The 24,085-nt window shown below is 48.3% G+C and overlaps 1 protein-coding gene across 4 annotated transcripts in view; it reads left to right on the forward strand.

Moving 5' to 3' along the window:
- The window catches only part of ZBTB40 (zinc finger and BTB domain containing 40), an 81,349-nt gene extending 60,642 nt beyond the window's left edge, over positions 1 to 20,707 (forward strand). For 3 of the 4 annotated variants that reach the window (XM_060015747.1, XM_060015753.1, XM_060015758.1), the window contains 8 exons: positions 230 to 697; positions 1,450 to 1,656; positions 7,454 to 7,618; positions 10,199 to 10,413; positions 11,638 to 11,800; positions 12,505 to 12,591; positions 13,816 to 14,042; positions 15,849 to 20,706. In XM_060015747.1, the coding sequence (XP_059871730.1) occupies positions 230 to 697; positions 1,450 to 1,656; positions 7,454 to 7,618; positions 10,199 to 10,413; positions 11,638 to 11,800; positions 12,505 to 12,591; positions 13,816 to 14,042; positions 15,849 to 16,043 (1,727 nt within the window). In that variant the 3' untranslated portion in view covers positions 16,044 to 20,706. Of the gene's footprint in view, positions 1 to 229; positions 698 to 1,449; positions 1,657 to 7,453; positions 7,619 to 10,198; positions 10,414 to 11,637; positions 11,801 to 12,504; positions 12,592 to 13,815; positions 14,043 to 15,848 lie in introns of all 4 variants that reach the window. The other variant, XM_060015767.1, reaches the window with a different exon arrangement.
- Positions 20,708 to 24,085: the final 3,378 nt, after the last annotated feature.

Here is a 24,085-nt window from a genome sequence, read left to right on the forward strand (position 1 = left end):
AGAAGAGGCAGCAGTTCATTTAGGAGTTCACCCATCGCTGCTTTATTTTATATGCTCTCAAATACTTAGAAAAGTCATAGACATAGATGTAAAATGATGCTATCTGTGTTTATCAGAGAGTAAAGATGACAGTCCCAAGTAGTCTCCATTCTCCCCTAAGAAGGAAAGTTAGAAAGCAAAGTAGAAACATAGGAAATTCCCAGAGCCATCAGATCTCTCTCCTGTGCAGGTTTCCTTACTGAGGAAAAGGGAGAGAAGGAAAGGTGGATGGTGAGTAATAAATTTCACCTTGAAGCCAAGGACAAAGCAGATGAAAAGGCGGCTGAGCCAGCTGAAGAAAACTGCCAGCCTGGGAAACAGAACGGTCAAGGAGAGACTGGTTCCTTGCCAGAAGAACAAGAGAAAGATACTTCTGCCTCCCCAGACTCTGCCAAGAAGAGCTTCGTCTGTAAGGCCTGCGACAAGAGCTTCCATTTCTACTGCCGCCTCAAGGTGCACATGAAGCGCTGTCGGGTGGCCAAGAGCAAACAGGTGCAGTGTAAGGAGTGTAACGAGACCAAGGACTCTAAGAAAGAGCTGGAGAAACATCAGCTGGAGGCCCATGGTACAGGTGGAGAGGCTGACGTCCCCAAGAAGAAGAAGAAGAGGCTTCCAGTGACGTGTGACCTCTGTGGAAGAGAATTTGCTCATGCCTCAGGTACATTCAAGAAGGCGAAGTAATAGAGGATGATAATTCAGATATTGTAGTTTGGATTCCAGGCCTTTCCTCCAGTATGCGATAAGGGCTGTGGAAAGGCTTAGAAAATAGAGCAGAGGCAGGGTAATGTTTTGAGAAGAGCATGAGCTTTGGAATCAGCTCCCTGAGCCTTAATTTCCCCCTGTTATATAGGCACCCTGATACCACCTACTTTTTTGAATTGCTATGAAGATTTAAGATAATATAGCTGAACACCTAGTACAGTGCCTTCAATAGAGTTAGTACTCAGTAAATTGTGGCTATGATTATTCATAATAATAATACCTATTAATAATAATAGTCAGCTATTTCACACCTGACTCTTAGGTTTCTATGTATCACTTGTTTCTTGATAGTAAACGAGTCCTAGAAACCAGGGGATGTAGAATTTGAATTGTTTTCCCTTGCCCCAAACCTAATGAAACAGAAAAGTGAGTTTTGTTTCACTCTTTCTGGGTGACTGGGTCCTATTTAAGAGAGAGAGGAGATAGACAAGATAAACCCAGAACACTTGGTGCCTGACCCAGCCAGGAACGGACCAAGGCGGCTTGGAGCGCTGGGTGGTGGGCTGATGAGCAGCATGGCCTGGCGTCCTGTGGCTCACGCTGTGCTTCCTCTCGAGGCCTGGCCTGAGACAGTGCTCGGGTGTATCCTCCTGCTGAATTCATAACATTGATCACTAGCATCTCTGGCCCCTGGTATGGCTTCCCTAGGCATGCAGTACCACAAACTGACGGAGCATTTTGACGAGAAGCCGTTCTCCTGTGAGGAGTGTGGGGCAAAGTTTGCGGCCAATTCTACCCTGAAGAACCACCTTCGCCTTCACACTGGGGACCGTCCATTCATGTGCAAGCACTGCCTCATGACCTTCACCCAGGCCTCTGCCCTGGCCTACCACACCAAGAAGAAGCACTCAGAAGGTAAGGCCTGGAGAATTTCTTCACTTTTCCTGCAAACTTTAACACTGTGAGCTGCCTAAAAACCCATTTGGGATTAGGCGTGATATATATCTCAAAGAGATCAAAAACAGAAACAGACATGGACTCTCTAGGTGCACAGTTGCTGGGAAATACATATGTGCAAAGACATGTAAAATGCTTTTGGTGAGCGTTTCTGAAGAGAAGCTGGTTAACATAATAATATGACTTTCTAGTTATAGAATTTACATAAAGCCAGGAATTCTTTGGGCTTTGAGGTGGAGTTCAAGCATAAGAAAACCCTTGGTTGAGCATCTGCTGTGGACTAGGCAATGGCAGACACTACGTGACTTACCTGGAATACCTGGGATCACAGAGCTGACGGTCCAGCGTGTCTCTAGTATAGAGACAGTTACCGTGCAGGGTCAGGGTCATCCATCAGAGGTGTGATATGGAATAATACCATTACAGGGAGATACGGAAGAATGAAGTAGGGGTTTCTAGTCCAGTTGGAGTGGGGGGCGGTGTGTTGTCAGGGAAGGCTTCTCGGAGGATTCTGTACATCATTTGGAGCATTTATGTGTGAGTACAAATGCCACCATCATCTCGCCTGGCGTGTTGTTGTAGCCTCCTAACTGGTCTCCTCCTCTCACCCTTTCTCTGGACAGTGTTCTCAGTACACAGGCCCAAGTGATCCTTCTAAAGCTAAACCACGTTAGGTCACTTCTCTGCTCAAAACCCTGCAAAAGCTTTTCACTTCATTCAGTGTAAAATCTGAAGGGTAGCCTGCCAGGCCCCGCATGATCAAGTCCCCGATACCTCTCCAACCTTATCTCTTACTGCTCTCCCCTTCACTTGCCCTGTTCTACGCGTTGCAGCTTCCTTGCAAGGCCTCTGACCTGCAGGCCTCTGACCTCTGACCTCTGCTTGGAATGCTTTCCCTTCAGACACCTCGAGGCTTCACTTCCTCACCGCCTTCAAGTCTTTACACAAACCTCACGTTCTCCTTTAGGCCTTTGCTGACCACCCTGTGTAAAGTCTCAGTGCCCCAGCCCCAGTTCCCCTGCATTATTTTTCTCCCTCTCACTTATCATAGGATCTATCATCTACGTATTAATTTATTTTGTTTATAGTTAGTCTCCCCCTGTTAGAATACAAGCTCCATGAGGGTAAAGCTCTTAGTCTTTTTTTTTTCCTTCCCTCTGATGTATCTGTGGAACTTAGAATAGTACTTAGCAATAGGAGGTCCTCAATAAACATTTACTGAGTGAATGAATTTCTTGAGCATTATTCCAGGCACTAGGGATAGTGTAACTATACACAAGCCCGCGGAGCTAACATTCCAGTGGGTAAAACAGACCATGCATATATGTGTAATATAAATTCAGATAGTAGTCACTGCAATGAGGAAAAATAAAGCAGAATAAGCAGCAGGGGTGGGGATTGGGAACTATTTATTAATATTTGTATCATCAGAGAGAGCAGAGGAGATTTGAGTAGAAACCTGAACACAATGAGAGACAGAACCAATGGAAGATCTAGGAGAAGAACATCAGGAGTGCAGAGCACCCCCTCTCCAAGTGGGAACGAATGAGACTTACCTGTTTGAGGGACCGAAGAAAAGTAGAAGGGGCTAAAGCACAGTAAGTGAGGGAAAAGTGTTGAGAGATAAGGTCAGAGAGGTCACCAAAGGGCAGAACTTGGGACTTCCCTGGTGGCGCAGTGGTTAAGAATCCGCCTGCCAATGCAGGGGACACGGCTTCGAGCCCTGGTCCAGGAAGATCCCACACGCTGCGGGGCAACTAAGCCCGTGCGCCACAACTACTGAGCTTGCGCTCTAGAGCCCGCAAGTCACAACTACTGAGCCCACATGCCACAACTACTGAAGCCCACGTGCCTAGAGCCCATGCTCTGCAACAAGAGAAGTCATCTGCAACAAGAGATGCCACCGCAGTGAGAAGCCCGTGCACCACAATGAAGAGTAGCCCCCGCTCGCCGCAACTAGAGGAAGCCCGCGCTCAGCAACAAAGACCCAAAAATAAATAAAAATAAATAAATTTATTTTAAAAAAAAAAGAAACCAAAAGGCCAGATCTTATAGGATCTTCTAAGCCAAGGTAAGGACTTTGGTTTTCATGTGAGGTGTGTTCGTTTCTATTGCTGCTGTAAAAAATTACCAGGAGCAGTGGCTTAAAACATCGCAAATGTATTGTCTCATCACTTTGGAGGTTAAAAATCCAGAATGGGTCTTACGAAGCTGTGTTGGAGGAGTTGTAAAAAAATGTTCAAGTTTGGGGATATGTTGTTGAAAGTGGAAGTGACAGGACTGATAATGGATTAGATGTGGGATATGAGGGAAAGAGAGGAATTAAGGGTGGCTTTGGGGGTTTTGACATGAGCAGCCAGGTAAATGATGCTGCCATTTACTGAAACGGGGGAACTGGAGTGTGTGTGTGTATTTATAGGTGGGTGGGTTGCGGGGGTGGTGGCGGTGGACTCAGGAACTCTGTTTTGGCATGGTGGTAAATTTGAGCTACTCGGACCTCCAGCTGGACAACTAGGCTGATAGGCAGTGGATATAAGTCTGAAGTTCTAGGGACAGCTGGGAGATAGAGAAGTAAATGTGGGAGCTAGAGAGAATGTGGGAGCTAGCAATGTACAGGTAGAATGTAAGGCTCTGAGATAAGATCATCTAAAAAGTGGAGACAGAGAAGAAGGCCAAAGGCTGAGTCCTGGGCTTCTCAATAATTTCAACTCTTGATTCAAGAAACCCTATTTTTCTTTTTTTTTTTTTCCCTGCTGTACTGCTACTTTATTTTTTACATCTTAGAGTATAATTGCTTTACAATATTGTGTTAGTTTCTGCTGTATAACAACGCGAATCAGCTCTACGTATACATATATCCCCATATCCCCTCCCTCTTGCGTCTCCCTCCCTCCCACCCTCCCTTTCCCACCCCTCTAGGTAGTCAGAGAGCACTGAGCTGATCTCCCTATGCTATGTGGCTACTTCCCACTAGCTAGCTATTTTACATCTGGTAGTGTATATATGTCCATTGCCACTCTCTCACTTCGTCCCAGCTTCCCCTCCCAGCCCCCTGGTGTCCTCAAGTCCATTCTCTACGTCTGTGTCTTTATTCCTGTCCTGCCCCTAGGTTCATCAGAACCATTTTTTTTTTAGATTCCATATATATGTGTTACCATATGGTATTTGTTTTTTCCTTCTGACTTACTTCACTCTGTATGACAGACTCTAGGTCCATCCACCTCACTACAAATAACTCAGTTTTGTTTCTTTTTATGGCTCAGTAATATTCCATTGTATATATGTGCCACATCTTCTTTATCCATTCATCTGTTGATGGACACTTAGGTTGCTTCCATGTCCTGGCTATTGTAAATAGTGCTGCAATGAACACTGTGGGACATGACTCTTTTTGAACTATGGTTTTCTCAGGGTATATGCCCAATAGTGGGATTGCTGGGGCATACGGTAGTTCTGTTTTTAGTTTTTGAAGAAACCTCCATACGGTTCTCCATAGTGGCTGTATCAATTTACATTCCCACCAACAGTGCAAGAGGGTTTCCTTTTCTCCACACCCTCTCCAGCATTTTTTGTTTGTAGATGTTTTGATGATGGCCATTCTGACTGGTGTGAGGTGATACCTCGGTGCGGTTTTGATTTGCATTTCTTTAATGATTAGTGATGTTGAGCATCCTTGCATGTGTTCGTTGGCAATCTGTATATCTTCTTTGGAGAAATGTCTATTTAGGTCTTCTGCCAGTTTTTGGAGTGGGTTGTTTGTTTTTTTTGATACTGAGCTGCATGAGCTGCTTGTGTATTTGGGAGATTAATCCTTTGTCAGTTGCTTCGTTTGCAAATATTTTCTCCCATTCTGAGGGTTGTCTTTTCGTCTTGTTTGTGGTTTCCTTTGCTGTGCAAAAGCTTTTAAGTTTCATTAGGTCCCATTTGTTTATTTTTGTTTTTATTTCCATTACGCTAGAAGGTGGGTCAAAAAGGATCTTGCTGTGATTTATGTCATAGAGTGTTCTGCCTATGTTTTCCTCTAAGAGTTTTATAGTGTCTGGCCTTACATTTAGGTCTTTAAACCATTTTGAGTTTATTTTTGTATATGGTGTTAGGGGGTGTTCTAATTTCATTCTTTAACATGTTGCTGTACAGTTTTCCCAGCACCACTTACTGAAGAGGCTGTCTTTTCTCCTTTGTATATTCTTGCCTCCTTTATCAAAGATAAGGTGACCATATGTGGGTGGGTTTATCTCTGGGCTTTCTGTCCTGTTCCATTGATCTATATTTCTGTTTCTGTGCCAGTACCATACTGTCTTGATCACTGTAGCTTTGTAGTATAGTCTGAAGTCAGGGAGCCTGATTCCTCCAGCTCCGTTTTTCTTTCTCAGGGTTGCTTTGGCTATTCAGGGTCTTTTGTGTTTCCATACAAATTGTAAAATTTTTTGTTCTAGTTCTGTGAAAAATGCCATTGGTAGTTTGAAAGGGATTGCACTGAATCTGTAGATTGCTTTGGGTAGTATAGTCATTTTCACAATGTTGATTCTTCTATCCAAGAACATGGTACATCTCTCCATCTATTTGTATCATCTTTGATTTCTTTCATCAGTGTCTTATAGTTTTCTGAATACAGATCTTTTGTCTCCTTAGGTAGGTCTATTCCTAGGTATTTTATTCTCTTTGTTTCAATGGTAAATGGGAGTGTTTCCTTAATTTCTCTTTCAGATTTTTCGTTGTTAGTGTATAGGAATGCAAGAGAATTCTGTGCGTTAATTTTTTATCCCTTACCAAGTTCATTGATTAGCTCTAGTAGTTTTCTGGTAGCATCTTCAGGATTCTCTATGTATTGTATCATGTCATCTGCAAACAGTGACAGTTTTACTTCTTTTCCAATTTGGATTCCTTATTTCTTTTTCTTCTCTGATTGCCATGGCTAAAACTTTCAAAACTATGTTGAATAATAGTGGTGAGAGTGGGCACCCTTGTCTTGTTCTGATCTTAGAGGAAATGGTAAGAAACCCTTTTTTTCTTAACAAAATCTTATTCCAAAGTGTAACAATATAAAAAATGAAAATGAGGTGGATTGCCCTAGTTGAAGTCACCCCTAGGATCTGGGCTGTCTGGACCCTCACCTTATTGATTTTCCCATTTCTCTATTAGCCCATAAGGGAGACTGAAGGTACATTTGGTCTAGCATTGTTTTACAAATGCTGATTTTCCAGACTTGCTCTTTACCGGTATTTTCTAATGCTCTCTGGCAGTCTGGTCATTGTATTTTCATTAGTGCATGAGAAAATAGAGGAGCCAAGAAAATCTTTATAGCAAGTCGCCGGCAGAAAGCTGTCATTCTTTTCTGAGTCCATGTGTGTCATTTTTATGTGCAGTTGCATTTCTGCCCTGTATGTTTTTTAAGGGATCCAGGCTCACGTCTTTCTGGGCTCAAGGATATATCTGTTTCCTGGGAATGGAATGAGCTCTTACATACTTGTAGTGGCCAGATTAACAGATGGCTAGTCTTGTGTGATGAGAACTCTGTCCTTATCCCTCAGGGTAGGGAGACACTGATACCCTCCCTGTGTGATCAACTGTGTTTGTGAGGTACCATCTGATAGGATGGCTCAGACCTCTCACCCAGTGTATTACAAATTGCCTCGTGTTTTACTGTCATCTCCCAGATTATATTTCCCTGCTGTGTGCCTTAGAATGTGATTTTGTTTTTATGAATGCCCTAAATGCTTAGTGCTGCCTCTAATAAACTCACGTATATTTCCAGGAAAAATGTATGCGTGCCAGTACTGCGATGCTGTGTTTGCCCAGTCCATCGAGCTGTCCCGCCACGTGAGGACCCACACCGGGGACAAGCCATACGTCTGCAGAGATTGTGGCAAGGGCTTCCGGCAAGCCAATGGCCTCTCCATCCACCTGCACACCTTTCACAGTATGTACTGAGATTGTGGATATTAGGCACTCAGCACCAGGCCTGGCGCTGGGAAGGCACGCAGCAGTCATAACAGAAGTCATCACTCCACCAGAGCTGGGCCCCGTTCAGTGCCTTCCCCTCTCCTATTCTGCTGCAAAAGCCAGAGTCCCTCATTCCTATTTCAAGAAGAATCCCATTTTAACGTGTCATTGTGTGATTCTCTGTCCAGGCTGTTTCCTTGTCTTCCGTTTTAGCCCACCTGGCTCTTTTTGGCTGACAGAGGCCCATTATGTTTGAAGGAAAGGGTCTCTATAACAGACAGGCTCGCAGAGCACCAGAATATTTCCATTTGTCCGCTGAGCTTCATTTTCCTACTCCCACTCTCATCTTATGGTCATAACGTGCCTTTCCCCATAGGAGCAGCCTGGACGCTTTCTGAGTTAATGTGTACCACTGTGAGTGGTCCCTAGTCATGTTCCCTTAAAAGCCTTCTGCCCAGCATTCTCTTCCAAATGCCTTGTATTTACCCAGTTAGTAGGGTCTGCCCCCATCTTTGTCCCCTTCTACTAGAACTGATACAGACAAAAACACACTTCCATTCAACACACACAGGGGAGGAAGAGGAGATTTTGTGATTCCTTATCACATCATCAGGAAATCGCCAAGGAGGCATCCGCTGGTCACGTCACATCATCTTCAGCTGCTCTTGTTGTAGTAGTCATGTGATCAGCACAGCCCAGCAGGGTGGTTAAGAGCTTGGGCTCTGAAATCACACGGGCCTGGGCTTGAATCTTGACTACTCTGCCATTTACTTCTTTTAGGCCTTAGACAAATTTCTTTACCTTTTTAAGCCTCTTATGCCCCTTCTGTAAGGTAGAGAAAATAGTAACACTACCACATTGGGCTGTTGTGAGAATAAAAGAGATATCACACGTAAAGCATGAAGCTCCATGCCTGCCACATAGAGAATGCTCAGTAAATGCTAGAGAGTATTGGTGACGAGAGCAGCCTTCTCCAGGGCCACCTGTCACCATAAGAGCCTGCCTTTTTTTTCATGCCATGCACCTTGCATACCCTTCTTCCCTTTTCCCCTCCCTACCTTTGTTTCCCACACACCAGTTTCTAACTGTTGGCAAATACAGTATCTCACAAACATGTGCTTTCTGTCAACACATTCAAGTCTGTTGTCAGCCAGCCAACAAGGCACTTCGCCAGAGCTTGTATGTGCCCAGCATGTGGCTGGGCACTGGGCAATACAGGAAAACATAAAGTGCTGCCCCCCACTCCCCCCAAGGAGTTTACAAGGTTGTCCAGCAAATCCAGTTGCAGTAGACTTCCAGGTGAGTGGGATTTGGCTTGGATCCAGTGCCACAACTTTGAAGTCCTCTCAATCTCTTTAAACGACATTCCGCTTTAGTCTCCTTTTCCCAGTAGCATCACATGAAGTCAGGAAAGGGGAAGACATTATCAATTTTCAGAATAGAGAAGACCCGAAAAACTTTGCCATGACTTGGAGCGGATCACCCCAAGCAGGCCCAGCATCCAGGCCCCTCTCTCATTGACTGTTCCTTGCCTGTTTCATAGGATCACATCATTGCTTACGGAGAATTCCTTCCGAGTATCTTAAAAGATAGTGTGAAACTGAGATCTCAAGAGCTCACGTCCACAGGGATACTAGTTAATGATGCCGAGTGCTGCTGCGTGTCAGAATCCCTGAATTAGCCTGGATCAGCACACACATAAGATTGGCTGATGGGCTGGGCCTTTCTGTGGGCAAAGGATTTTATTATTCAAACGTTTTACTTTCTGTTACCTTCAGAAAAAGACTGAACTTTCCTGCCACAGGGATGGCAAATGTATTCTTCATCAGTGCTAGTTCTTACTTTTGAGGTCCCACTGAGGAGTTGCCTTGTCCAATTCAGCATGCAGCTCAGAGCATGACCTTGGGAGTGAAAGCTGGGATTGTTACCCAGCTCAGCAATATCATACTTGTGCCATTGGGCACTCTCTAAACCTTGATTTTCCTAATCTATAAAATAGGACTGGTAGTAGAACCTACACGTAGGGTTATTGGAAGTTTTAAGTGATTTAATATATGTAGGCACTTAAAACACGCATGTCATGTAGCACTTAATAAACATTACTTATGAAAATGTTTTTGTTGTTGAATCTAAAGTGGGGATCAAGGAAGCATTCATCCTCTGCATTGTACTACTGACAAAAAAGGAAATAGTGATGCTCTGGGGAGTGTGTGGGAAATCTCTACAGAGAATTAGAAAACCCCAAAACACCCACTGCAGGTAGGGGAAGAGCAAAGGTGATACTCCCTGGAAAGTAGTAAGATGGAATTTAACTTGTAAGATGAGGAATTGAGGTAAACTCATGCTCAGAGGTGGTTAATCCAGAAGCCTCAGAGGAACCCCACCTCCTAGGATGAAAGTAGGAGGTAGTTAGGTGATGGATGCAGTGATTTCTGGTCCTTCGAGTCTGTCACCCTGCGTGACCTCTAAACAGTCTGGCTTCTGGAGCTGCACACAGAAAACCACGTGTCACTGATTGTTGCCTGTGGTGTCTCCCTCCCTCCCCTCATGGAACCAGACATAGAAGATCCATATGACTGCAAGAAATGCAGGATGAGCTTCCCCACTCTGCAGGATCACCGAAAGCACATCCACGAGGTGCACTCCAAGGAGTACCACCCCTGCCCCACGTGTGGGAAGATCTTCAGCGCCCCTTCGATGCTGGAGCGGCACATGGTGACCCACGTCGGAGGGAAGCCCTTCAGCTGTGGGATCTGCAACAAGGCCTACCAGGTGAGCTCAGCTTCTGCGGGCACCTTTCCCGGGCCCTCATCCACTCTCCCTTTGGTCTCCCTTGGCCCCCGTGTTTGTGGCTTGCAGAACACCTCTTGTCTCCAGGATATGACCATTTGGCCGGTTCTCATGAAGAATGCAGCTGATAGGTTATTCAGATCCTCTGTGGTGACCTGGTCAGAGTGGGGTCAGTGGGGGAGCTTTAATTGGAGCCAAGAGTTCCTGCACGTCTTCTCTTAGATTTCAGCCTCGTCCTGAACTGAATCCTGCATTTTCCCTGGATATTTACATTCTTTAGAACCTGTTGATCCCACGTGTTGAGGGATGTGAGAATGACACTGGGGTGTGTAACACTACCTGGAATTATCTTGTTTAGCACAATTATTGGTGTTTTTTGGAGGATTTTTTAACTCCTGGGGAAGAGCTCTGCTTTTTTACCTTAGAATTTGCTATGTAATTGAAGGGAAACCCCATACAGATCTGAAAAGAAACCACTTCTTTGAGAAACTCTAAGACCACAGAGAAAAGAATGGCCCTCGCTGGCATCTATAGCATTTGGGTACAGAGAGAGAAACCCAGCAGCTAATTTCAGCTCAACAGAAATTGAGAGCTAACTTTGTTCCAAGCCTTGTGCTGTGACGTTAGGGTTACAGAGCTGGGTAAAACCTGGGCTTGGTCTCTAGGAAACCATGGAATTGTACGGAGAGTGTCGCAGCGCTGCTCTGGAACCCGGGAAGAAGGGGGCACTGGCTTACGGAGTAGGGATAGCACCTGCCCCTCTCCAGCAGGTTTCCCTGCTGCGCCCTGGGCCTCTGACAGGCAGCAAGACAGCTCGGTGGTGAAGCACAGATTCTCCATTCAGAAGGCCAGGGTGTGAATCCTGGTCCTCCTGTTTACTGATCATGTGACCTTGGGCAAGTCACTTCACCCCTCTGTGCCTCAGCTTCCACGTCACTGGAAAGAGCCTAACACCTCCCTCCTAAGCTTGTGAGGAATGGGTTTCTGAAGGCCCCGGCCCTGCCCTGTGGTGACCTCAGTGGATACACAGGTGCCTTGTTCCCATGAGCACCAGCGTCCCCTCGCATGTCAGCACTCACTGTGGTGGGTAAGAGTGTGACTCCAGGTCCATAAGCTTCCCTGGGAGCGCTTTTCTCTCATGAGGCTTTGTGAACTCTCCAGCTTGCTGGAACATCCAAGACCTAACATTTGCCACATTCCTTTTAGCAATTGTCTGGTTTGTGGTACCACAATCGGACCCACCACCCTGACGTGTTTGCTGCTCAGAACCATCGATCTTCCAAGTTCTCGTCACTCCAGTGCAGCTCCTGTGACAAAACCTTTCCCAACACCATTGAACACAAGAAGCACATCAAAGCAGAGCACGCAGGTGAATTGGGGTGCCCTGGACTGGGAGTGGGGGCTGAGGAGTGGAAGGGGCTTGGTGACGTAGCATCCTGGGTTCCAGCCCTAAATCCCGACTTCTAGTGCTAGAGTGTGGTGTGCTGCAGTGACACCCTCTTCCTCCCCAGCACACCGGCAGGTGCCATGTCAGTCCATCAGTAACACTAGCTTGAGTAGCAGTAGTTCTTGCAACTGGAGACCTAGAGCAGTGTGACTCCTGCCAGCCTCGGTGGTGATTGGTCGTGGCACATGGGAAGGGTGGCACACAGGCCAGGGTGGGAATCCTAACTCTAGCTGTGTGACCTTGGCAAGTGACATCTCTTTCTGAACCTGTTTCCTTTTCTTCAGAAAGTCAATTATTCACACCTGTGTTACAGATAAATTGGGGGATAATCACAACAGCTCGCAGTTATGAAGTGTCTCCTGAGTGCACGGCACTGTGCTCAGCACCCACGTGTGTTTTCTCCTTTAATTCTCACAACAACCCTCTTTGCATCCGGGTACTTGGATCCGGATCTGGTGCTCTTTACCACAGATTGCACTAATGTAGCATAGGCATCAGGTTCCTGGCACTTCGTAGATGCTCACTAAGTGTGAGCCGTCATCCCGCCCTCAGCCCTGTTACTCCCCAGGCTCAGAGAATCTTCCTTTTGTTCTCTTCCACCACTTCTTTCCTCGTGTGCTTCTCAGATATGAAGTTCCATGAATGTGGCCAGTGTAAGGAGCTCTTCCCCACGCCAGCTTTGCTGCAGGTTCACATCAAGTGCCAGCATTCAGGTCAGTGCCCCTTCCAAGATGCTCCTGAGCTGCACTGCCCAGGGATGGGTCTCGTCTCCACCACCCACAGCTGCGCGACCCAGGCTAAGTAGCAGCTAACTTGTGCCTCAGTTTCTTCATCTACAAAACAGGGACGGTTGCAGTACCTACGTCATAGGGGAACCGTGAGAGTTGAATACGTTAATACACAGAAAACACTTAAGGCCTGGCACCAGTAAGCATCTCGTAAGCGTTACCCATGATTATCATTGTTCCTGCTATACCTTATCAAATCTAAAATGCCAGTTCTATAAGAGGCACCATTTTTAATGAACCATTAAGAAAGGAAAACTGCTGCCAGTTAAACTATGCTTTCTTGTCACTTAGAGTTTGCAGGTTATCCTAAGTGCTGCTTTGGACTTAATTTGATGTAGATTGTATGCACTCTTGTATGCATACATAAAAAAAGGAAACGTAAGGAATAAGTTGATCAACGTAAGAATTCAGCTTCCCAGAGTAGCTCTCAGTTCAGATTGTTGGCGTGAGTGTTATTCCACGTGGTGTTGCCCTCCACCGTCAAGAGCATTGGTGATGGAGAGCACGGTAAGGTGGTTTTGGTCTCTCGAGCATTAGCAAAACTAGTCTTCTGATTCCTGCTTTGGGAATGTAGCTGAACATCCAACCCTTACCTCCTCCCTCTAAACCATTTGTTTCCTGTGAGTTTAAAACATGCACTGCTCCTGTCTTAGGGCTTTTCTTTCAGACTGTGGACATGCATTCTGCAAGTCTTGATGCTGCCCCTTTAGATGTCCGTGCAAGTGCACTTGTTGACAATTACACCCACCTCCATGGCCTGTAACAGTAGTAAGATGCCATTGATCCCATTTCAGAGACGTTAAAAGGTGCTTCTTAGAATTGACGAAATAAACATTGTCAGCATCATTACAGTTGAATGAATAATGGACTTTGGCAGAGGCAGATTTCGCCTGAATCTGATGCTAATGAAGCTGTGCCTTGGAGCCTTGCACTTGGTGGGACCCTTCCAAAGATCTGCCCCTGATCCTGTGTGTGTAATTCTGTATCAGTCTTCCTAGAGAGGGCTCCCCAAATTGTACACGCTCCAGGCCCCACAGGAGCTGAAGAGCTGCCTCTGGACCTGCCTGTGCTCCTTGCCCCCGCTTGCACCTTCCTCTCCCCTCCCTCCTCTCGTTTCCCTCAGTCACTCCCTCTGTCCCCTTCCTCCAGGGTCACAACCGTTCCGGTGTCTGTACTGTGCAGCCACTTTCCGCTTTCCCGGGGCGCTGCAGCACCACGTCACCACTGAGCACTTCAAGCAGTCGGAGAGCACCTTCCCCTGTGAGCTCTGCGGGGAGCTCTTCACCTCCCAGGCCCAGCTGGACTGTCACTTGGAGTCTGAACACCCAAAGGTGACGGGCACTGAAAGCCAAGTGGCTGCCTCGCAGATGGTGCAGGTGATTCTGGGGCCATCAGATATGAGGGTGCTGACACGGGGTCCCTGAGGCTTCTCTGGAGGCAGTCCCATCACGACACCTAGCCTTTCTCCCCGGGGCTCTGAAAGGGCCCCGTGAGTGATGCATTCATGACCAAGAGGATCTTGCAGAAGAGTCTCTCTGGACCTCTTACCAAACAGAACAGAAAATTCTAGCCTCCTGGTGACCACATGTGAAATGGCCCCTGAGTAGAGGGAAGCTGGAACAAGAATTTTCAAAAGCAGAATGACATTGACCTCTCCTCCCAATTCACACACTCCCTCACCTTCTGCAGAACACCATGGGATGTGGTGAGAGTTGCAGGAAACCTTGGAGGAGCGTAGATGAGCTCTTTGTTGAGACCACCTTCAGCTGAAATGCTTTGGTAACTCCTCTGGGCTGGGCACAGGGCACATTTGAACGTCTGGGCTTCTCACCTTTACCTGGGTGTAAAGCCCCCCCTCTTCTGATATTTCAAGGCTACGCTTGCTCCAGCCCCTCTTTGTGTCTCTAGTTCTATTACTGCCTTCCCGTCTTCTCCAGAGAGGGTGGGCAGGAAGGGAGAAGAAACTCCATTCTGTTGATTGACAGTAATTTGTGAATGGACGGGAGAGGAACTGTGAGCTGGCTGGGCCGCCCCCCGTCCTGTCCCTTAGAGCAGCCCCTTATAGCCGTGTTCTTACAGGCCTCTGTGGGGAGCAGAGGGCAAGTCAGGCGGCCAGGCCTCTGGGTGCCAATCCTGCTGCCATTTCAATGAGAACAGCGCTGCTATTATCTTTTTTATATATTAGGATTCTGGGTAAGATGTCCTTTGGGGCAAAAAAAATATTCCATTGCTAAAAGAAAAAGAAAAACAGTTTGAAAACTGCTGTCCTAGATGATTTTTTATGGAACATCACAATTGGTCTCTTCACTCCTACAGCAGAGACATGGCTGAGCTTGGCATCTCCATTTCTGCCCACTCAGGTCTAGTGGAAAGCACTTTCTGCTCTCGGCAGCTCTCAAGATCCAGGGTTGCTGTGCCCTCTGCGGGCGCTCAGTATTGAAAACATCCAGCTGTTCCGAGCTCCATGGCTCAGAAACATCAACTCGGAGGTTCAGGCAAGAACTGGGTGTACTTAACCAGACTAGTTCTCCCTGAGATGGGAAAGTCATCTTTAACAGATGCTGCAGATTTGGAAGGTGTGTGTGTGGCCTGTGGAGGAGAGAAGCCAGTGCCCTCCAGCCTGGTGAGCTGCGTGAGGGAGCTGACAGAAGCCACATTTTGTCTACCCGTTCTTCTTCCTGTAGCCATTAGCTCTGTAGCCACGTAGCCTCCAAGTAAGGCTCTTAGCCTGATCAAGGTCCAGACATGCCACCTTTGGCAACCCGAGGCTTCTGGTAAACCACTCCCATTTCCATGGTTCAAGCATGACACGAACCACTTTGATTCAGTAGCATTCCTTTCACACGGCACTTACTTCTGCAGTGTAATCCTCAAGACAGGAAAACCCAGTGTGAGAAACTGAGCCCGCGTTCACTGGTGTGTAGTCAGAGTCCAGGCACCCTGAGGTGGCGTACGGAGCTAAATTAGAGCAATTTGGCACAGAGTTACTTAACTTGTTTGCCTGCCTTCTCTTTTGCATCACTGGTGTGTTAGACTTGCCTCTTCCCATTAAGCACATGTAACTGCTCTCCTCTGGTGAAAACATAAATATCATCATTACAGCGTGAGATGAAAACCATGTAAGTTCTGGGGAGCCAACTGTGGACACTGCCCAGAGCAGCCTCACGGTCTTTCCCTTTCAGGTGATCCAAACCCCAGAGCCGGTGGCCCAGACGGAGCAGGTGATCACTTTGGAGGAGACCCAGCTTGCTGGTTCACAGGTGTTTGTGACGTTGCCAGATTCGCAGACATCCCAGACCAGCTCTGAGCTTGTGGCAGTGACCGTGGAGGACTTGCTAGACGGTACCGTGACCCTAATCTGTGGGGAGGCCAAGTGAGTGGCTGCTCATCGTGGAGGGTCCTACGTTTGCAATAGAGAGAATGCTCCACACTTGCCTTTTGCCCTTCCTCCCTCGATGTCCTGAGTATTGAGCATCTTAGCTTAGCACCAACCTAAGTGGTCTCACTTGGGAAACGGACAGAAGCATCATGGTTCTCATAAAACCAAGTCTGAGTCATCAACACCAACGCGACCACCCTCAGTAGCAGGCAGGCCTGTTCCTCACAGGCCTGCTGCTGTGGCCTCTCTGACACTGTCTATCCCCAAGTGGAGTATAGCTTCTGAAATAGAGCCTGAAAGAGCAGTGGGATAGGAGCTGGTGACCAGAGTAACCAGAGCGGTGTGATGTGCTGGCAGCCCTCAGCATGCAGAGCAGCAGTTCAGTGCAGGACAGTGGCCCACAGAGTGGGGCTGCAGGTGCTGCCAGTGCCTTCTGGCCATTTAAAACTGAGAGAAAATAGGGGGCTTCCCTGGGGGCGCAGTGGTTGAGAGTCCGCCTGCCGATGCAGGGGACACGGGTTCGTGCCCCGGTCCGGGAAGATCCCACATGCCGCGGAGCGGCTGGGCCCGTGAGCCATGGCCGCTGAGCCTGCGCGTCTGGAGCCTGTGCCCCGCAACGGGAGAGGCCACAACAGTGAGAGGCCCACGTACCGCAAAAAAAAAAAAAGAGAGAGAAAAGCACCATCAGACCATCTGGGGATTCCTAGCCTTGAGCACACTCAGCACCTCCTCACGTCTGTCATCCTTCCAGCCTCCTCTCATGGTGGCAGTAGGACAGGTAGCAGCATGCTGACACAGGAAGGCTTCATTTCCATGCTGAGTCCCACCTTGTCAGTATAATCAGCCATTCCCAAAACAAAGCCTTTGGAGTGTTTCTTCTGGGAATGTTCAGTGTGAGGCCATCTAGCTGCAAACCGTCTCTGCCTTACCAGGAAACTCTTCATGGTATTCTGCACCTGAGGCTGGTTCCCATAGCTTTTCTGTGGTGTCCTCAATCCCCTTTCCCTAATCAAAGCCTAAAGCTTCTACCCAACCTGGAGGCCTCATCCCCTCCCTGAGGAGCACGTGATACATGTAACGTAGCAGTGAACCAGCGCCAGGTGGAGTGGCTCCTGAGTCTTCCTCCTGCCAGGGTCTTCCCTGCCTGTGAGTAGCCTGTTGTCTGAGCTCTTTCCAGCTGCCACTGTGACTGCAGGTCAGTGATCCTTTGGAGTCTGAATTTTACAAAGCTTTTTCATCTTCAATTCCTAAAATATAATCTGATAATTAATGGTTTATGGAATCCATTATGAAGTGCAATTAGATGGAAGGAATGACTAGCATTTATCTTCCTTTCCCTGATGGCAGAAGGTTGAAGTCTGCTAGGGCAGTGTTTACACACCCAGCACGGCTCCCTGCCACCTTGTGTGGTTGACCTCCTGCGGAAGGTACTGCCCAGTTTGATCACTCACCCTCAAAATACAGGCTGGCAGAAGACAAGGCCATCCCTTCTTTCTAAGCACATTTCACATCACCAGGTACCAGCAGGGGAGGGGTCGATCTGGGTCATGGTCGCTGCTTCTGTCGCCATCACACGTTGCCGGAAGGGCAGAAGGTGGGACCTTAACACTGCCAGTGTGTCTGCTGGCATCCATCCTGCTCTGTGCAGGCAGCTGGGCCAGCTCACCCCGCCTCCAGTTGTGTGCTCATTTTATGTGCAAATCACTTGAGCTTGTCGGCTCAGGGATCGTCCCATTCTGAAGTAAATGAAGTTTTCAGAGGCCAATAACTGACCAGAAGATGGTGCTCAAACCTTTAAGACTTTGCCTCCCTGTGAGGCCCTCACTGCTTCTGCCGAGGCCGTCTCTGTCTTCTTAAGGGTTTTCAGTTCTGTGAGCTGTCGGACCGGGATTGCTCTTGATCAGCAAGTGATGAGATGGCACCGAATCTCCCCTTAGCACCAGATAAAACCCATTGAAAGAGTGGAGCAGCCCTTCTTACAGGGCACGGAGGCCAAGCCCGGCAGATAAGAGTGCATGGGTGGGTGGGAATCGCAGCGTTATCAAAACTTCTTCCAGCCAAGAAAAACAAAATAAATTTAAAAATTAATTGCTGAGGACCTGTAGGGGAAAGTGATTTTTCTTTTTAAAAAGTCTTCTGAATAAAGAAAGCTATAAGCTTTAAACCCAACTTCCAGATCCTTTCAAGTACTGAGGCACCCTTTCTCAGGTTGCTGGTGGAGACCCAGATCGTGGCAGGACACTCGTTTTCTTCAGAATCACCAGACTCACAACTCACTTTGCCAAGAGCAGACAGAGCAGTGGGCTATGCTGCCGGCTGCACCCTCACCCTGTGGCACAGCCAGCAGGAGCACGAGGCCTGTGCTGGTTCTGGTCAACATGAGCGAAAGGTCCGCCCCGAATTTCGTCTCTGCTCCGAGTGGGCCTCGGCAAGCTGCTGCGCCAACAGCGCTTTCACAGCGCTGCTGCCTAGAGACGCCCAAGCCTGGACTTTATCGTAGGAAGACTTTTTCTAGCCCTACTTGGCCACTTTATTCTTTTCTCCCACTTCTGCCCAAGAGACCTTCTGCATTGCTGCCACGGAGGACATGTTACCGGGGTCCCCTTGTCCACATCACCTGCTCTCATGTGGCAGTGGTGGTCTCTGCCTTATTGCCGTGGTGCTGCCCTTGTGGCCTCAGGGCTGAACCCTGGGGGCACTGGCAGTGGTGTAGAGGAGTCTGTGGACTGCTTGGAATGCATATTTATTCAGTAAGACCCCAACTCTTCTCTGCCTCCAGAGCTTATGAAACACCTGGTGAGGAGGAAAGGGCAGACAGATTCCAAGCTGGAGTCTGATTCCGTGCGGATCACTTACGGAACGGCATTTGCCCATCCCTGGTGAGTGAGACAGACAGCAGATAGATGGCTCAAGAGCGAGGATCGCTCTGGGAAGATGGGACTGTGCAGTGTGTGAGCAGAGCCTGAGGGGCAGCAAAGGGGCAGAGACTTGTTTATTTTATAAAGCCTGAGTCCAGCAAGTGCCGCAGTCTACTGTGTGAATGCCAGGTTCCCTGGTCATTCATGTCCTCTGAGGAAGCTGTCTGACTCTCCCCTCCCACCAGCCATGGAGTGTATTTCAGCTTCATCCCCCAGGGAAGAGCCCTGATAGTCGCGGACTGAGGGTGAAATAGATCCAGTCAAACAGGGGTAAATGGGGAGACAAGGGCCCTGTTCTCTGCTCATGGTGTAAATCGAGGAGAAAGATGAGATGGGCCCAAAGAGTTTCTCTACCCCAGGTGATGTTGCAGTCACCATAGGCTGATTACTTATTAATAATATGGGGTGGGGGATTTAACTCTCATGTGCCTGAGATCTAAGAATTGACTAAGGGTTGGAGGAGCTGCAAGCCTTACCTAGCATGGTTCTAGGGAACAAGCAATATTTCTATTAAATTGGGACTAGGAAGTTGGACAGTGGTGGAGAAAATCCTGGGATGCTTTAACCAGTCCTCCCAAAGGAAGACTTCAGCAGCCCCTGCCCTGCTCCGCTTGGCCTAGTGTATTGCAGGGATACTTGGGAAGTAGGGAGAAAGTGGGAGTGAAAGAAAAATTAGGGGTTGAAGGGAGTATTTTGTCGCCATGGAAAACCTTGGGGCTGGTAGGACTTGGGCCAGAAGCACAGCCAGAACTCAGAAACTTGCTATACCTGTGACTTGGCCTGTAAGGAAGGGAGAAGTTGCTGTGCTTCGGGGATTACATTGTTGGGAAAAAAAAAAAAAAAAAATTATCCCATCAACTAATTTAGATTGCTTCCAAATCATGGAAATGTTGCATCATTTCCCTTACAAAGGCCAGTCACACCTGCTACCACCCACGGTCAGGACAGGGTGCACATGTCAGGCCAGGTCAGCCAGCACACTATGGCTGTTTAAATTGGATTACAAACCATTGTTCGTGTTCAACTTGCACTACTCTATGTAAATAAAATATGTACTTTGAAAAAAATTATGCTGCATGAGTTTCAAATGGACTGTGATGCTATAAACCTGTTTTCTCTTTGGTTCTGGGCAGCTGTCAAATGAGACGAGGCTTGATAGGCCTGGTTTCCTAGGGGCTATTGTGTACCTGCGGGCCTTGTTAGCATGGCCTGGGAAGGACAAAAAGCTCTCCTGTCGTGTGGAGCCTCATTTTTCTAAACCCTCGTTCCCAGGGAGCAAGTGTGGTGCAGGGTTTCAGAGACAGGCTTTGGTGTCCAACCTGGGTACATCCCAGCTATGCCACTTTATGACTGTGTGACCTTGGTGAGATACTTATCCTCTCTGAGCTCCCTCCTTCCAGCTCCCGTTCACAAAAGGAGGAAATTATTGTATTTAGCCCACAGAATTGTAGTACTAATCAAAAGCCTAGATTTAACGTTTGGTGTTTGAAATTTGGTGTTGAAAATTTTAGTTGTAATTAATAAAGTCCTTCACATACAGGTCAGCCATTCCCTACCTTTCTAGCACTGGGAAGATTGTTCATTCCTGCACCTTTACGTGTCTTGTTCATTCCTATACCTTTACGTGTCTCTCATCTTCCTCTCTCTGTCTGCATCCTTAGGGATCTTTATAACAGCACTTTTCGTTTATCTCTTGAATCTCAACTGCCCCCAAAGCACAAAGTGCTCAGCAGATAACTGTAAAATAAGCAGAAACTTTTCATGGTGAACAGCTGAAAATGTCATGTTGCTGACAGCCAACAAAGAGACAAGAGAGGCAGACACACGGATAGGATGTGCGTAATTTCTGCAGTAAGAGTCCTGCAGGTAAGGCCAGGGGCGGGGGCGTCATATACTGCAGCCCCTAAGCTCAGGTCCGCCCTGAGGCAGGGCTGGGGGTGACTCTGCTCACTTCTCCTGGGACAGTCCTAACCCTTGCCCAGAGCCCACAGGGCCTTTAGGAAGTATGCCTTTCTGCCTAAGTGATGTCTTTGGAGAGGGGCTGGAGTGTCGTATCTGGAGCAATAATCCTGAGTGTCCCAGGCAGCTGGGCTCCGGCCATGAAAGTGTGTGTGTACAGAGGTGAAGTGCTGCTGTGGGTCAGGAGTGATTGAGCAGAGGTAGGAAATGGGCCGAGCGATTCCCTGGTGGTGTAGTTACCTTAAGCCTGGGCCAGGGGGCTGGCTGCAAGAGGCAGAGCAGCGTGGTGCAAAGTGCACGGGCTGGGGAGCTTCCCAGCCCCCCCTCTAAACAGACTGTGACCTTGGGATAGTCATCCCTAATGATGACAGTGAGGAGGACAGGCAACATTTGTAAAATGGCTAACAGTATAGATGCTTTGTGGATGGTGTGTGTTAGTGTTTCTAACACTTGAAAAGACCCTGAGGGAAGAGGGCAGAGAAGGGCAGGAAAGGAGGATGCCTGATGTATCCTAAGATAGAGGGCCTGGGGTGGAGGCTAGGGGAGCCCCAGACCAAGGTCAGATGGAGCTCTCCGGGCTGCATTATATATAATAATCCAGAGCCTCTGTCCCAGGCCAGGGTGGATGGTGATAAGAGGGGGCACAGGACCTCCTGGGTTGGAGCCAGACTCTCAGAGCTCCTTGGTGCCACAGCTGAGGGGTCATGTCCGAGGAAAGACACAGACTGGATGTCAGGCGGGAGCACATCCAGTGAGAGCGAGGGAAATGGAAGCACTACGTTTGTGATGATTTCCGGCCTTCCTACCTTGCCTCTGGAGTTTTCAGATTCATTGTTTATCTTCCCCTCCATGAGCTGGTACTCGGGCGCGTGTTTGGGTGAAGAAAGAGAAATAGCTTATGGCTCAATGTGGACTCGTCCTAGACCTTTGTTGGGAAACACTCCAGGACTCAAGCTTTCACTGAGAAGAGAGGATCTAGGACATGGGCTTGGAAGCTGCGCTCACCTTCTGGTGAATGTTCTCCAGGCTTTTCCTTGTGCATCTGTCCCGTCCTCTGCTCTGTCACACAGTGCTACCAGAGCAGAGGTCCCACGTCCACTAGTCGCTTGTCTCCCTGACATACCTGGCACCAGACAGTGAGCCTGGGGAGCTTGGCGGGTGTTGCTGCCGTGCGGCCAGGAGCGGGCAGTGCTGCTCCCGCCAGCCCTCATGCGCTTAGGCAGAGCCCAGCTTCCACCTCTCACCCTGGCCAGCGAGCAGGTTCCCAGGTTCCCTGTGGGCTGGTCCATCAGAACATCCTCCTTTCTTTGTGCTCTGAGGAGAGCGTAGCAGAAGGCTAACAGCAGCTAGCTGGGCCCAGAGCCTCCCAGCTTTTCTGATCAAACACCACTCCTGCCGGCTCTTCTTGCACTGGTTCCCCCAGCGCAGACCAGAAACAGCTGGTCAAACACATCAGTCCAGGGACCCACAGCCCTCTCCAGGGGAGATTTCATAGACCTGCCATCAGGAGGGTCTGGTAAAAATGTGCAGGGGGTGGGGAAGGGGACCCATGAGGCTGGCACAGGGCCAAACGGCTTTTCACTCCATTTAAGGTTGAAACCTCTGTGCTCCACGCAGGGTCCAGACCAAAGCTAGCATTTCCAGAGAGGCCAGGGCTAGAGCTGCCTGTGAGCCCAGGGAACTGAGGGGAAATGTGCATGCATGCATGACTCTGGCGGGGTGAGAGAGATGTCAGGTAAGAGTGCGTGTGGGTTTGGGAGCATGGGATTATTAGATTGTCACAGGATGATTTAAGATCCTTCCTCGCTAAACTGTGACCCTTTCAAGGGCAAGAACCGTGCGTTATCCTTTTAGTTAACACACACACACACACACACACACACACACACAGACACACACACACACACACACACACACACACACACACAGTTAGCCCGGCACAGAAGGTGTCTTTTAGTCCTGAAGTTCTGGAGTCTCTGAGGTCCTATTATGTGCATGGACCCATGCCCAATGCTGTAGAGGTTGGGGCCGTATCGGGCTAAAATAGTGTGTGATGTCTGCTTCTAGGGGACTGTTAACCTGGTTGGCTAGGCAAGGGTTGTCTATGAGAAACAAGTACCAAAAACACCATTCCAGGGACTTCCCTGGTGGCACAATGGATAAGACTCTGTGCTCCCAATGCAGGGGACCCAGGTTCAATCCTAGTCAGGGAACTAGATCCCACATGCAAGCCACGACTAAGAGTTCGCATGCCACAACTAAGGAGCCCGTGTGCCGCAACTAAGGAGCCTGCCTAACGCAACTAAGACCTGGCACAACCAAATAAATAAATATTTTAAAAAAAAAAGCACCATGCCAGTCCAAACGCACAACCTAAATACCTATAAATGCTGTGTTTCTTTTTTATTTTTGTCTTTTTTTGGGGGGGGAGGATTAATAGTTTTGAGAAACAGTCTCATAATTAATAATTACTGTTATTAGGTGCTTACTACGTGTTGGATACTGGGCAAAGAGCTTTATGTAATTTTTATTTCACCAACACCATGATGTAGGTACTGTTACCCCACGTTACAGGCAAGGAAACCTACACCAGAAAAGCCACTTGACAGTTAAGTGGCCAGTGAGCTGCACAGCTGGGATGTGATCCAGGCTGCCTGACTCCAGAGCTTGCTCTTAAACACCAAGCTACATTCAAGCATTTCTTGCTTAATACCCAGGTAGCCAGAAAATACCTAGGCAGCCATACTTCCCAGTCCTTCAGCCACGGGTCTGTGCCACCTGGGCTGTTGTCATGGACCTACCACGTCTCCCAGCCTCCTCTCTCCTTCCTCTTCCCCTCTATCCATCCTGCCTGAGACAGCCCGCCAGGCCTGAAACTCTGCTTTTCTCAGCTGGAAATGTGTCCAGTAGCAGCAAGAGTCGTGTTCTTTGCCTTGTTTGGGGACTAGATTGTTTGTGGCCTGGGAACTGTCACTTTTGGGGGCCCCACTGCCCCTCACAGTGTCACCCATCCTCAGTCGACCCTTGACGGCTCGGGCGGGGCTCTTCCTTAGAGTCAGAGGACAGCTACAGGTCCTGCCTCGGCTCCCACTGAGCCCAGCACTGGGCCTGGCCCAAGTGGGTGAGGGTGGTTCCCCACCAGGCAGCTCAGGGAAGTATCTTG

Source organism: Delphinus delphis, chromosome 1 (genome assembly GCF_949987515.2).
Source record: "Delphinus delphis chromosome 1, mDelDel1.2, whole genome shotgun sequence".
NCBI lineage: Eukaryota > Metazoa > Chordata > Mammalia > Artiodactyla > Delphinidae > Delphinus > Delphinus delphis.